Genomic DNA, 16059 nt, shown 5'->3' on the forward strand with positions numbered 1-16059 from the left:
CGTTTAGCTAAGGTTAAGAAATATAAAGCTTTACACTCTGTAATACCTATTAATACTATGCTTTTTTTATTCTTAACAGGTGATATTTTTAGATGACTCTGTATCATCTTTCATACAGATTCGAGGATCTGTTCCATTATTCTGGGAACAGCCAGGCCTGCAGGTAAGCAGGAGGTAGATCTAATTATACAGACAATTCTTATTCATGTCCTTATAAACACCTTAGAGTAGCATTTAGGCTCTTCTGCACAGTTACTTGTCAGGATGAGGTTATCCTTTGGGAGGAAGTTGGTGCTATTGTTTAATTCACCAACTCTGCAACTCTTGAGTCTCTGAATGCCGTTTTGCACAATATTTGAATGTCCATTGCTTTTTAGATGTTTTCTCTTTGAAGTTCTGAGTTTTCCTGTTTTAATTAAAATTGCTATTTTAAAATAGGTTGTCAAAGGGCACCCAAAGAAGCTGTTTTCTTCTGAATTGTTCTTGAGGATAAGTTTTTTCAGGAAGTCAGTATGGATCAAAAGTTACTGTAATATAATTTCATCCCAGTTTTCTTGAAAGAGGGATTGTATCAACAGCTACTACTGTGATACAATTTTTCCAGGGAAGATTTAAAAAGTTCATGCCTCACAGTGACTCTAGGTTCTTTAAACTAGACTTATAAGCATTTTGCAGTAGAACTGTTGCAATATTTACATGCCTTTTACTTACAACAAGAAGTAATTAGATTGTATGATCAAATATATTAAATACAAAGAAGTGGGATTTTTTTTTTTTAGAAAAAAGCAGAGGAATTTAAGAAAAGCCTACAAAAAGAATGCACACCATAGCAAGCAGAATAAATTTTGGAGGTTTAATTTAGAAAGGGAAATGAATTTTCAGGCTGTATTTAGGATCAAAAGAGGTCTTTGAAGAATTATTAATCAAATGTGTAAAGACAAATAATTTAATGTAATTTTCATGTCATAGGTGGGATCCCATCGTGTCAGAATGTCAAGGGGTTTTGAGGCGAACGCACCAGCTTTTGACAGGTGAAAGAATGTGTTAAACTTTTGTTACTGCACTACAAACCTCAGATAAGTGATGCATCAGAGGTATAGGATATGTTATTCCAAGTGGGAAGCTTTGTCAATACAAATGTGTGATTCAGCAAAGCAGCAAACTGCCTGGGAAGCTTTTTCAAACTTCTACAGGATTGCTTCTGCCTTTGAGTGCTTTGTTGAAAAGATTGAAGAAAATTTAGAGTAGTTAAATGCTTTGTTAAATTGAAAACAGAAATTATAGCATGTTTACATTGAATAATTTATATTTGTCAGCTGCTGTATAAAAGTAAAATTTATACTTTTATTTTATTCCTGCTACGACACTTCAGCTTCACAGTCTTATGGTTTTAACTAAATGTATGTTGTTAAATCGGTGCTGTTATCCTAATTAAATAGCAGTCAATGGTGGTAGACTATTATTGAGTTATATTGATTTGTTTGGACATGACATAATAAAAGGCTTGCGGCAGTTATTAGAGTACCCATTACGTTTCTGCAGCATCTTGGTCAGTGTTGCAGGTGTTTGTGTTAAGCTTCTGCGTGCCAGAAGACAAACGTGGAATTTTTGTTCTGTTAACAGGCATTTCCAAACTCTTAAAAATTTATATGGCAAGCAAATTATTGTAAATTTACTTGGGGCAAAAGAAGGGGAGCACATGCTCAGCAAAGCTTTTCAGGTGAGTATGACAATTCTCTCACTGTGCATATCCTTGGAATTTGCCTGTTTGCAATGAAGCTTTTATATAACCTTTGAAAAATGAAATAGGTATGCTATGCTCTGGAGCAACTACCACTTGTGGTTAAAATTGTATTTATCGTAAAAGCACTGCTTAAGATACATACCATGAAATGAATTTTTAGAAGCTCTATATACAATTAGTGTTTGATTATGTTCAGATAGGTTACTTTACTGAAAAATTATAAGAGCAACATAGACAATGTTGAGGGATTTTCAGTTATTTTCATATTTCATGCTTATTAGTGGCTTCATTTAAAAAACAAAATCATTTTTTGCACTATAAAATTGGTGAATAAATGAATGATACTTTGTGGTACTTCAAACTGTGATGTTTCTTTTAAAATTCTTTCCCTTGGGATTCCTGGATATATTCTTTAACATTTTTAAAAAAATTAATTTGTGGTTTTTTTGTTTATCAATTTCAACATAAAAGCTGCTTCGTGATTAAATAGAAATGTTTGTTCAGAAGATGTTAAATATAAATGGCAATTTTAATGAATTCCCACTAGTAAGGTTAAAAATAACTGTCATGTTGTAGTCCATAAATACGAACAATTTCAGAAGCTCTGTCTGAAGCCAGAGAACATGTCAATAGCCATCTGTTATTTCCCTTTCCACTTTTCCTGTTCCCTTTGTATTACAATGGTTGAATATCTTAGTCTGTTCACTAGTATCTTTTCTGTATCCAGCTATCCTGGTAGGAGACAGTAGTGCCTCCCAGATGCACGTCAGTGCCCAATGCAGATCATAGCTTTGCCAACAAAGATTGTGTGAGCAGGATTTTTCCAGGAATATTAGGGAAAGTGTTGTTCAAGCCAACCTCCACAGCAACCTGAATAATTTGTCTGGTTTTTTCAGTAGTAGTTTATGGAGCATTTACTCCGTTCCCATTGCTGGCAGGTATGTCTAAAATGGTGACTGTTACTGAAATGGGTTTCCACTGAAACAGCTCTTTGCAAATCAAAGCATTTTAAGAGTAGAAGAGGCTCTACACTGTCTTGTTGATCCCTAGGATAGTAAGGAAAAAACTGACTTTGTGACAAGAAAAAATACAGGTGAAATATTAATCAGTTCTGAGTGTCTTGTTGAACAGTAGTGGAAAAAATGGTTCCATTTTATCTAAGAGAAAGCATGCAATAAACAAGATAGGTAATAAAACGGCTTTAAAAATATTTGTAGCTTCTTATTTAGCTTATACTACTATATGTTCAGATATTGGTATATTTATACTTTTTTCTTCTCTCTTTACCATGTCAGAGCCATTTGAAAGCATCTGAACATTCAGCTGATATCAAAATGGTGAACTTTGACTACCATCAAATGGTTAAAGGTGGAAAGGCAGAAAAACTACATAGTGTGCTTAAACCTCAAGTCCAGAAATTCTTAGAGTGTGGATTTTTTTATTTTGATGGAAAGGAAGTTAAAAGGTTTGTGTGTATAACTTCTGTAAAGGTCTTCAAATTAAGTTATGGTTTTGGGATGCTTTTCACCCCTTAACAAGAAGATAAGAGAAAAATTGTTACTTCTCTTGTGTTTTTATTGTATCCAAGATGATGCTCAACAACTGAAATACGAGTCACTTTATTAAAATTTTGTCTCATTCTGAATATGCTCTAAAAATCTTAATGGAAAGTATCTCTGAGACATTGATGGAGCATGACTTAATTTTAGGCCTTTGACCTCATGATTTTGGTGAAAACGGGCAATTGTCCTTTTTCTTGGGTGTTCCCACATGGGACTGAAGAATGAATATTTTTCCATCTTCCTGTATAATGTTGTTCATACTTGTCTCAGCAATGGAGCATACCATTTTCTGCTTGTTGTAAATGCTGATGTTGTTCGGTGTAATCTTTTTCTAAATCTGTTTGCACCTGGATCCCTCATTTGAGAGGATTCGGTTCTCCACAAAGTATGAATGGGATGCATGTTTTCTGCCCTGCTCCATACTTCCCAGTCCTGCTGTACTTGTACTTCTGTCCCTATTTCCCCACCCCTCTTTCTACACCAAAGGCTGTGCTTATCTCAACAGGAAAAGGGAAGCAAGGCTAGAAGTAGACAACATTCCTACTCGTCTCCCTTCCACAGCCTTCCTTCTTTTAATTAATAAAAGAGCAAACTGCTGAGTGATGTTCTCTGTGAGCAAGCGAATTGTTGAGTGAGGGGGTTGTGCCACACGCAGTGGGGTTTCATCTTCTAGTGCAGTAGGAGGAAAGAGGGTTCCAGTGACGCTCTGTGCTCTAACCTGGCTGTGGGGTTAAATCCCCCAGGGGCAGGTCTTAGTAGGCCTGAATAAGATTAGATTTAGTGGGAGGGTGCTTAGGTCCCATCTCCACCGCAAAACATCACTGACCATTCTCCAAAAAGCTTTAAAAGTGGTGTGACACTTTGTACTGGGAGAACACCATTTGGTCTTGATGGAGATTCAAATAATATGATCGCTCATCAAAAAGACTGACAATAGAATGAAAGCAAAATAGGCTGTGGCTTGTGATAGCTTGAAGAATTGCGTTAATAAAAGATACAGTGATGATTTTTATAAGTTCGTGGACGGAATCCATTGGAGAATGTCAGGTTGTTTCCTAACAAAGATAGCAAGTTGCTTTATATTTCAAATCAAATACAGAGAGAGTAATGAAAAAAATTATCTTGGAGAAAGTTATTCAAAGTTTCTACAATTTATGGTTAGATATCCAAGTAAATGTGGTGAAGCCTTACTGACTTAATTGGACAAAGTGTGTAGTGGGAATGACTAAAGTAAAGAATAAGTATGTGTATCACTGGGAGAGCCATCAGAATTTTGTACTCATAGCCAGGCAAGAAGAACATGGATGTTGCCTATTATGATCCTTCTGAGAGCTTTACAGCATGAGTTACCGGGCTTCTCTCAAAGAAAGGGGAGCAGTTCAGAGTGCCTGAGGGCTTCAAGCATCTGTTGAGCTAAGGGAGAGAGGCTTATTTTTAATTTTTGTTTGGGGAGGAAAGAGAAAGTAGTGGGGGGTTGAAATTGGCTTTAGTTTTATCACAAATTCCTGTCACTTTTAGTTTAGTTAAACAAATCCAAGAACTCCCCTAATTTTTTTCCATTTTTGTTTTAACTAAGAGTTGTTATTTCCCTCTGAGATTCTTGGGAAGTGTGTTAGTTGGATTGTTTGGAAAGAAAACTTAATCCTGCATAACATTTTAACTGAGCAAGTAAGGAGAATTGAGAAAAACTGAAGAAAAACTCATTTTATTTGCAGAAAGTAGATCGGTTTTGTATCGTGAACACTGCTGCAAAATTCACTGCTGTTATTGGAGCTAACCCTCTATCGCTGATGCATTTATAAACGTACTTGTGATGGCAGTAACATTGCACTCACAATACCCTGATTTACTATTCTGGTTCAGATCTTGATGTCCCTGTCTTTGTTGATGGTATGTGTGTTAAATGAGTTATTTCAGTTGTTTTCTCTCTCTGTCTCTCGTTGTCCTTGGCACAGATCTCAAAGTGGTACTGTCAGAACAAACTGCTTGGACTGTCTGGATAGAACAAACAGCGTGCAGGCTTTCTTTGGCTTAGAGGTAGGAAAAACAGTGTCCAGATACACAACTGCTCCTGATGCTTCTGTAGCAATTAGGCTGTAAAAGTAGCATTACCTTTCCTATGAAAGATGAATTATGTTTTGTAGATGGCAGTTTGATTTATAGCATGATACTTCTCGTCTTCTGGGGTAACCCAGATCTTAGTCGTTAAAGAAGCAGTAGTTGTGTAGCAGTTGTAATTAAACAGTAGTCGTGCAGCATTATGAGAAATGTTTATTCTTTTTTAGGTGTCAGTTTCTTATGTCTGTTAAGGTTCAGGCTTGCAGTACTAGAAGAGGTAGTAGTGTTGTAGTCCTTCAGAAGAACACTTGCATTCACAGTTACTCTGTTAGAGGAAGCTCTTCAGCATGTAGGATTACTGTTCTTAGCTTCTGTTCATATTTCCACAGCACTGTGCCGTGAATTCTTCGTAGGACAATATCATGGTTGAGGCTTTGGCCACACTCCAGTTGAGTAGCTGGAAATTAACCATGGGGTTCAGTCCTCCTGCAGGGTTGTGCTTCAGCATATTGGCTTGCTATTGAAACAAAGGTTCTAGCCTGCAGGCTTGTACAGTAGAGCTTGAACACAAGAATCTGATCGGAATTGATGGTGTAAGACAGTACTGATTGGGCTAAAAGAGTAGCTCTGAAAAACTTTTGACAGCTCTATTCATCTTAATAACCTAAGTTTGACTCCTAAAGATAAAATCCTTAGCATATTTAAAAAAGAAAAATTATGGATGCTGTAATATCAAACTAAGTAAAGGATTATTCTTTTGTTTTCTGAATTTCATTTAATTAAAATGCTCTTGTTTTAGCATGTATAGGAGGAATTTCTGTGAGAACTGCAAAATCCATTGGCTGTAGAACAAACATTTCTGATTCTGGAATACATAGTGCTTTGCTGCTGCGTTTACCAAGCGAACACTGTTGGCAGTTCATTGGTGTTTCAATCAAACAGAATACTGGACTATTTACCCTCATGCAAATACTCTGAAAATTTTTCTTTTAACACTCAACATCATTACGTACTGTAGCAGATGCAAGACAGTTTGAGAGATCTAATGCTTTTCTTCTCCATTGTTTCAGCTCTGCATGTACCATAGTGGGTCACACCTTCTAATTACTAAAATTTTAAAAAATACTTCTTTTTAGTTCACCATGTTTTGGAAAGAGTAGCGGCATGCTTTAAAGTCTTTCCTGAGACTGAATCTGTTTGCTGGAGGTTAACAGTTCACTGCAGAGAGAAATGCAAGTTTGACATAAGCAATTAGGCTCTCTTAAATGAGCCATGAGAAACACTGTCTCTTGTATTTTACTGATAATACATTTCTATGGCATAAGAACAAATCTTTATACACTCTTAATGCATATAGTACCTATGACAAACTTAGCTTTGCCGCTCTATTTTTTTCCTTTCTTAACCTTTTAAGAACTGGATTAAATATAGACATTTGTTTTTAGACCAGGTATGCCAAATTCTTCCTTAGTGAGAGCTAAATTATGATTTCAGCTAAATTATGAGAACTAAAAGTATAAACCTAACTAATAAGAACGAAAATGGTAAATCCTCATGAGCTGCTTGCTTAATTTTAAGATTCTATTTAAACAAGATATTTAAATTCTTACTTTTCTAACATGATAGATACTTCATATAACACATACTGAGGTCTGGATGACCACTTAAAATTACAAGATGAAGCACACAATTTCAGAAGCTTCTTTTCTTGTTTATTTCTACTTCATTTTGGCTGCAAGTTTCCTGTTGTAACTTTTGTGAATTCCTGCCCAACCTTCAGAATTTTGCCTTTATGTCATTTTATGTTCGTCATTCTAGATGACTCCTTTTTGCCATTGGACACCTCCAGATTTTTAAGATTTTTTTTTTTTTAAAGCTGTTGAAAATAGATTTTTTTTTTTAGGTTTTTTTTTTATATTTATTTTCTATATTTTGTTGGTAGCCACAAACACTAGAAACTTACTTGATTTTTTTAAATAATCATGATCCATAAACCAGGATTTCAGACAAGGTACAATGTCCCATTTTACATCCATGAGCATAATGCTACATTTAAGTAATTACTCAGATTTAAGTAATTTAAGTAAATTTAAGTAATTACTTAAAAGTAAAACAATACATTTACATGTAGTATATGTATATAATTTAAATGCATTTAATGTATGCTGTGCATCACAGACAATTAATTCAGGTAGATTGATTGTAAGGCTAAAGATTGCAGGGTGTTATGCATGAAAACAGAGTGAATGACAGAAGCCATTGCTATTTCACTGATCACAGAGCTCTGCTGCTGTATTTGATAACAGAGGTCAGTATGTTTTGGTATTACGCTTCTTTGGGAAGAACATGAATTGCTCTAATTCTATATTAAGTAAGTAGAAAAACTGGAGAATCAAAAATAGTTTACCTTGTAACTAATGAATTTTTAGATTAAAATATTTACAAATCAACTACAGAATTATTTTCCTTTATTACTACTTATCTTTATCGCTAGTGTTTTATTTTCTTTTAAAGTTGCATGTACAATGCAGCCTTTCAAACATGTCATGGTGTCAGTTTGTTCAGAATGATACATATAAACCAAAGGTGGGGGGGGTTTTGTCCATATACACTGAAAAAATACGATGTATCTTTTAATATATACATTTAAAGATTTTTCTTTTGCAAATGTTGTCTTCAACTGTTGCAGATGCTAACAAAACAACTGGAGGTATTAGGATTAGCTGAGAAGCCTCAGTTGGTTACTCGCTTTCAGGAAGTTTTCCGATCCATGTGGTCTGTGAATGGTGATTCTGTCAGTAAAATTTATGCTGGTACTGGAGCCCTTGAAGGAAAAGCTAAGGTAAAGTACATTTCATTTAAAACTTCAGCAGTATTCACTATGGGTTTTAAAAAATTTGTCATGAATATAACAACCATGAGATTTTCTTTTTTAAAATGTGCTTTTGTTGTAATCCTAAAAAACCCAACCAACCGACTGACCAGAAAAAAAAAAAAAAAAAACATAAAAAGGTTGGTTATGCCGATAACCAGATCTTGTTTCAGTACATTCTTTCTCATCCATGCCCATGCCTCCCAGATTAACACCATTCTGTAGGAAAGGATAAGGCTCAAAACTTTCATTTCTTTAGATCATAGTTCAGAAAAAATGTATATTCAAATCAGCTTTAGTTTCTTTGAATATTTTCATTTTTCTCTCTGTACCTCTGCCTCCTATTGTTCCAGTTTCATTCACTGTATTGCCTTTCTTTTAAAATGTGTTTCACTGGACGTTGTTCATGCTCTTAGCATTTATTAAGCATTAAAATTAAAGAGGTTGCAGCTGCGTGTTTTTTGTTTGCATGTTCCTCCAGCTATTTCTTTTTAGTTTTGCAATTACTGAAAAAAACCCAAATTCTGTTTCTACCTTGCTTTCTAATATTGTGATAACAATTCTGTACTACCATGACAGTGTAATGTTCTTTCTCTCTTCAACTTCTTTTGTCCTTGTTGATGCCTGAGTTGTTCAGATTTTCTCATGCTGTCTTTTATTTTTCTTCTAACACTGTTGCTTTTTTGTTTCCGTAATTCTTTCTCTTATCAGGTCATACCTGTCAAGATAAATAAATGTTGAACCATAACAATTTTTGCCCTTAGTTCCTTCAAGAGCCTCTTTTCATACCATTCTTTTTATTCAAGAATGTGCTGCTTCTCATTCCATATTATATACTATGTACTCATAGTTGACTGTTTCCTTTTTCCATCACTTGTTCATTCAGACCATATCAGGGTCCTTCTCTGCAAATGGCATCACTGTAAGCTACATGAAAGGAAAATAAATAAATAAAAATTTTAAAAAATGTTGCTTAGTTTACCCTTGATTGGTGCATACAAGACACTTTCATTTGGGAATTGCCTGTATTTTAGTACAAAGTGGAATTTGGTTAAAGATGTTTAGTTTTATTTTCTTGCAAAAATGTCACCCAGACCATCAGGAAAACTACAGTAAGTATTTTATGGGGTGTCTCCCCTTCTCCTAACTTTCTCATTCAACCTTACTTGTTTCTTTTCCTAAATTAATAGTTTTCTGCCATTCACTTGGCTTCTTAAATTTTTCACTTTGTAAAATGCATTTACTGTATTTACGCTTCCATTTTTAATGTTTAAAACACAGAGTACATTTACTCTGCTGTCTTCATAATGACTCAGGATCCCTGCCCTGGTACAACTGTTAATGAGAACAACATCTCATAAAGCAAACACGGTGTCCCTGACAGAAGTCCATCTATTCGAAGAGGATCCTTAATACTTGCAAAGCCATACAATACTTGCCATTGTTTCAGTGAAACCTGACCAGGTCACTGCTCAGTATCCTCTTGAGTACTCTGATAATATATTTTAGAATGTAGTTTTGAAGTTGTTAGTTGTGTTCTCATTTCTCAAATGAAAAGTTTGATGGTTGAAATTCTTCCATCTCTTGCTTGTCAGTTTGATTCTTCAAAGTCCAAGAGTACTTAGAAGTAAAAATATGGAAATTTAGGATAAGAGAAAAAAATTTTAACCTTAAATGTGTCAATATACGTTTCTGTACTGAAAAACAGTCCTTTTTAAAGTATTATAATACTCCTTACATCTAACTCCTTACCTACTCTTTCTTTTGCTTTCTCTGGGTTCCTTTCAATTAATTGCCTGATATGTGAATGGTGAGTGTGTTTTTTGGAGCATGTCATAAGTTATACGTTGTCTGACAGAAAGGGAGCAGCATCCTATTAAAATCCTGTTGCAATAGTATGCTCCCCAGCACCTCATCCACAGTGTCTTCAAAAAATCATCATGCCAATTTAATACTGCTTATCCTTGACAAAAGAGTAGTTTCTTTCTTGTTGTCTAGTACAATTCATAGAACTAAATGATAGTTTTGTGGTTTTCTTAAGCTTTTGTCTTTTTTTTGGTATGCGTTTAAGAGACCTTCGTGAACAATGCAAGCTGTAAACTTGGAGTATTATTTATAGTAATATAATACCATGCAGCATCCCTGATGGATTACGGTCTATATTTCACATACATGCAATAGCATGTGCTTACATACACCTCGCAGGCAATATACACTTATGTGTATAGGACACAACAAACCATGTGATCAAGAAAATGTCTTTGTGCCTGTCATTGTCACTGCTGTGGACGCAGATTAACACTGCTGGTTTTTGAATCAAGTGTGAGACTGCATGACACGTTGATTACATTATCCTCTAGGTGCCTGACCCACAGGGAATATCTGTAGTAGCAGTACATCTCCTGGAGATTCTTGTTTAGTTCAGGTAGTTGGGCGCTGTTCAGTTGTGCCACTTGTGTGCAGGGTGCGCAACGACAGTGTCTTTGTATGTATGTAGCTATAGATTATAAGTTCCTTCTGGGATACTGCATGAGACTTGCATGTTATTTTAAAAAGTTAAGGTGTCTTACTAAGTTGAAGCTCTCTCTTTTTTCGATATTTCAGAATGTGAATTCTGAACTAATACGCTTATATGTGCATATACATACATAGTCATGTATCATGACATTTGGACTCGAGTGCTTGCTCATCTCTCACTATTTGGGGAAAAGCCCTAAATCCCGTATCATGGTCTAAACATGGCATTGTACCAATTTAATTTTTGAAGATCAAGGGTTTAGGGGGAAAAAAAAATATTCCCTTCCCTGCAGCATTTTGTTTAATTTAAGTAATTTAAACTGGAATAATCTGGTTGTTAGATATGCCTTGAAGGTATTGCTGTGGTGTTTAGCATTTGGGGCGGGGGAAAGCATACATAGTACAGTAGGCTCAGAAGACTTTATTTAACACTTAAAGAAGGAAATTGCCGTAGAGTTTAGAATCATTAATGCAGTTTACAAATACATTACTGAATATTGCCAATGTTATTGTGAGCAGTGTCCAACATAAAATATTTTATACGTGTTCCTCCCTAACAGGCTGGAAAGCTGAAGGATGGTGCTCGTTCTGTGACCAGAACGATTCAAAATAACTTTTTTGATAGCTCCAAGCAGGAGGCCATTGATGTTTTGTTATTGGGAAATACCCTAAATAGTGATTTAGCAGATAAAGCACGGGCTCTCTTAACCACCAGCAGTTTACGCGGTATGTGTCTTTCAGGATTTTAATCTGTCTCATAACTATTTGGTGTAAGAAAGCTGTATGGAGTCTGTTTTCAAAGCAATATTGGAAAGTATAAGTGCTATTTTATGTTCTGTTGGCTTATTAAAAGATTAAAGTTACTTCTGCTTTACTAACGTTACTGAACTAACATGCTGCAGTAATTTCTTTACTGTTTATATTTTGTTGATGTCTGGTGGTGTAATAGGTAAATATTTGTGGAGCGTTATTTGTCAGAACTTTACTGTAGATGCATGTTAGGTTCTGTTCAGTTCTTCAAATCCATTTATAGCAAGTGTTCATCATGACAATTATGTGCTGAATTTGGGGGACAAAAATCCTGATTTATTAAAATATTAGGGGTTTTTATTGTTTGTTAAATATCTTCCTTAATTTGATCTGTTATGTCAGTGAAGAAATTCTCACCATGGTGTTAAACTACATAGAAAGCATTTATTCTTGTCTCAAGCTTAAAAATGCTGATATTTACCTTCATTTTGGTTTCTAAGGCACTGAGCAACAAAAGGGGGGTTGGTAATGGAAGAAAATTTAAGGTAACAGGAGCTATCGGAAAATTCCCGATGACCGATTTTCCATCACAAAACGTTTTTTTGTGAGAAGTCTTTTCCCAGGAAGGTGTGCACCACAAAAGCTTGTCAGCCTGTGGGTGAAATTCTACATCGAAATCAGAGAGATTTCAGTAAGAAACTCAGCTTAGGCAAAGTAGCCATGTGGGACTTGGGTGGTCTGGTTATAGGAAGGCGGTTCACCTAATCAGAACAGGGAGCTGAACCACAGCATCCTGCATCCCCAAACAGAGGTGTAGCCTTACATGGTCCCCAGGACTACAGTCATGTCCCATCCTTCTGCAGGTCTGATGGGCAGGGAAATAGTAACTGGGCCAGACGCAGGGCTGTGTTTAGAGTACTGTCCTGGGATATAAAAAATAGAGGAGCTAATTCTTGGGCAGAGAAGGAACTTAAATTTGAGTCGTCTCAGGTATGAGTGTACTAAATGGTGGGTTATTGCTGGTTTAGGGATTAATAACATTCTTAATTTTCCCTTCCCCCCTTCTCCTGAACACTTCTCAACCTAGAATTAGAAAAATGTGTCAAAGCTTCAGTGCAAATCTGTGGCGCACACAAAAAAAACCTTGCCCAACTGTAGTCTTAATCTTCTGGGTATTTACATATTTCCTTTGTGGAACATGAAAGAATGTTTTCTTCTCATTTCTTTACCACAAGGTTTTGTGCTATTGTAACTTTTCCTCTATCCGAAACCTGTTAAATTGGCCCTCACCTCAAAATGAATTGAAAGTCATTTTCATGTCTTCTCACTTTCCCTGTGAATGCAAACTGTCCTTTCAATATTTGAAGCTCCTGTCAGCTGAGGAACTTTAATCCCTCTTCACTGAACATAATGTCTTTGCATTGTCTGCTAGGTGGTGAATTAACTAGAGAGATACTTCATCATATGTAAATCCATTATTAATAAAGCAAGAAAAGAGAATTTGTTAATACTGTTGTGGAACAGCTTAGATTTTGCAGCATAAAAGGTGTGCTTTAACATTTGATGCAAATGGTTATGTGTAATAAATTGCATATTACAGCATGTTCTCTCACATATTGCTGGAAAATTAAAATTAATTACTTATTTGACTAATTTTTTTCTTGTTTCCTTCTTACTGCATCCGTAGTTTCAGAGCAATCATTGCAATCAGGTATAGTATAGTAAATTAAGCTGTGAATATCTGAGCAGCTGTTGTTCTTCTCTGGCTTTTTTTCTTGTGCCTGTTTGCATAATATTTGGTTGTGGGCTCATGTTTTCCTAGTAGTGTTTGTATCTGGCAATCTTGTGCCCCCAAATCCCTTAATCCAAGAAAAGCTCTTTAGTACAAGGAAAGAGAAAATATAAGGGGTGAAAAATGTTACAGTTGTGCTTGGGTGTGAGTTATGAGAAGAGGCAAACAATTCTTCGGGTGTTATTTTTGCAAATGCTTTATTCTAGCTGTAGAGGATTTTGCTTTTTTAATCTGGTTTGGGAGCTTCTGTATTTTTGTTTTGTCTGAATATTTTGTTTAGGATAAGAGGTAAAATTCTATGGTACAATTCGTAACTTCATCATATTTGCTGTTAGAAGGCTTGTGTTCTTGCGTGAGACAGGCTGATTTCATAATATCTCCCAGCAAAGGATAACATTGTCCTGGAATGATCTGAAACAATGTGCTGGCACTTGTGTTTGTGGAGCAAAAGTACAGTCAAAACCACTGAGACATGGTTACCTCTGCATGTGGCACAAAATGAAAGTATTAGAGCATCTGTTTAGGTAAAATTCTCAGTGAAGAGAAGGCCTGAAGAGTGAACTTTATAGTTAACTCTTCTACTTTGAGACATTGCAGTAATATCTTGACCAATGTCTGTGGTGTTGGGCTTAAAATATGGGAGGTTGGCTTTGGAGGATTCAGCAATTCTGTGAACATGAAGAAGTGATATGTAATAAGAATGTGTAAGTATGAGCCAGATAGAGGAAAATTACATGAAAGATCTCTTCAGTTTAGGAAAAGTAAAAACTCTTAGTGATTATTATAATAAGTTAGCAACCTAAGCAACATAATGCCTTTGAACTTTGTTTTCAAAATCTTCTAATTCTCAGTGGAAATTCTCCTTTTTGTTGTAACTTAAGCTATTTGTGTGAAGCTGCTCCACTTGGGGAGATGTGATATATATATATATATTGAAAATGTATTTTTAAGGGAGAGCTGCGAATACTTGTCAGCTGTGCAATAATTCATCATCTCCTTGTTCCCAGAAACTATTATTTTTTTAAATATTCCTAATGCTCATATGTTCAGATTTTACTATGTGTTGAGAAAATTTAAATGGCGCTTTCTGAGCTATTGCCTTAATAGGGTTCACTGTGCTGCCTGTTGGAAGTAGGTTCAGTGAGACCAGATCAGATGCTTAGTTTCTGGGTGAGAGCAAAAAAGTACGTTCTTAATACCTTGGAAGGTGAAGGGAGAGGAGGAGAGAGAGAAACAAGGAAGCTCTTAATTGTTCAGACAAGTCTCCCATTTTAAGGGAATAGTGAAGTTCTATACAGTATCCCCTGAACCTGTGTGCTTGGGTAGTAGCCACTAGCCCCAGCTACTGAAGATTGACAGGGGAGGATACTTGGAAGAAAGCATGAGGATTTGTTGTTGGCGAGATTGTTATTCAAATACATCTGAAGTGTTTAAAGCTTCCTTTTTTCAGTCCTCTTCCCCCCCCCCCCACCTTTGGAAAACCACTTCAACCATAATCTGTACTTTTGAGCTTTAAATGTTTTTTTTTCCCCCTTTATATTAATCTCAGCTTTGCCTTTTCTGTTAGTGTTTTACTGTATCTACTTAACTCTTACCAAGTACTTAGTGAAATCTGAGACACAGGTAATGTACACCTGAAATGAACTGATTCACTGGCATTTTGTCAGTGTTAAAAACTGTTTATTGGAGTAAACAGTCACGTTGTCATTGATGATGTTACTGTCTAGACTATATCAGTCTAGCTTATAACTCACGCAGAGTCACACGTCAACTGTTTTTTAACCTCCCCATGTAACATTTCACTGTGGAGTTCATCTGGATACAAATTGCATTTTTGAAGCATATCTACAGTAATTTGGATGTTGTACTAAAATAGTTCAAGTTCAGTTGCACGAAATATCCCACCAAGAATTTTAAATTAATATTCCTTTTGTAGAACTGACTTCCAAATGTCTGCCTGCCTAGTATGAACAGCAGTTAAAGTATTTTTGCTGCAGAATCACAGAAAATGTAATTAACTGGATTTTTTACATTGTAGACTGAGACACAATTTTGTTGAAAATATAAATAGCTAGAAATGTGTAGGAAAATAATGTATGCAGGAGGCTCGTGAGCTTAGAAAAGCAGTTCGCTCATTCAGTATTTTGGAAAATAGATTAAAATGTCGTTTCTTCTGTTTATTCTAATTTAGAAAAAGAGTCATTCTACAATTTAGAAAGCTTGCTAGTTTAAAGGTATGAATTTCATGTTTGTAATAATGTGTTGTCAGTTCACTGCTAAAGTTAGATTCAATCCTGGTAAGATTTTTCACATTACGGGTTCATGACAATGTCAGAAGTTAAACAGGCAATAATTCAATTCTGCAGCTTTTCTTAAAAGCTGCTTGGTAGCAAATATTAATTATTGGAGTAACTACTTAAAATTAAGCTGAAAATTGCTAAATCTGCAAAAGACAAAGAAGAGTCTAAGGTGGAAAGAATAAAAGTCCAAACTCTGTTTTTAAACTTGCTCAGAGTACTACAAAGGCTAATCTGTGCAGATCTTCAGAGCTGTCTGTGATCCCATTTTGGGTTCCTCAGGTTCAGCTAATCCTTTGGATGATTTTGGTATATTGTGGCTACAATATTTCTTGGACTGGTTTCTCTTCAGTGGTCAGGTGCTTGGATGGCTTCTGGCCTTGACCCTTGGAGGCTTTTCTGGCATTTAGTGGATTTCTTGACTTAACTGTTACCCAGCGTGTAGACATATTCAGAAGTAGACTCAG

General features: G+C 35.7%; 1 protein-coding gene across 13 annotated transcripts in view; it reads left to right on the forward strand.

Moving 5' to 3' along the window:
• The window catches only part of SYNJ1 (synaptojanin 1), a 68433-nt gene that overhangs the window by 16701 nt on the left and 35673 nt on the right, over window positions 1-16059 (forward strand). For 8 of the 13 annotated variants that reach the window (XM_075100952.1, XM_075100955.1, XM_075100961.1 and 5 more), the window contains exons 6-13: window positions 80-163; window positions 970-1031; window positions 1624-1720; window positions 3040-3209; window positions 5262-5343; window positions 8054-8206; window positions 11314-11479; window positions 13191-13214. In XM_075100952.1, the coding sequence (XP_074957053.1) occupies window positions 80-163; window positions 970-1031; window positions 1624-1720; window positions 3040-3209; window positions 5262-5343; window positions 8054-8206; window positions 11314-11479; window positions 13191-13214 (838 nt within the window). The remainder of the gene's footprint in view (window positions 1-79; window positions 164-969; window positions 1032-1623; window positions 1721-3039; window positions 3210-5261; window positions 5344-8053; window positions 8207-11313; window positions 11480-13190; window positions 13215-16059) is intronic. The other 5 variants (XM_075100964.1, XM_075100971.1, XM_075100973.1 and 2 more) reach the window with 2 other exon arrangements.

Source organism: Phalacrocorax aristotelis, chromosome 1 (assembly GCF_949628215.1).
Source record: "Phalacrocorax aristotelis chromosome 1, bGulAri2.1, whole genome shotgun sequence".
Taxonomy (NCBI): Eukaryota; Metazoa; Chordata; class Aves; order Suliformes; family Phalacrocoracidae; genus Phalacrocorax; species Phalacrocorax aristotelis.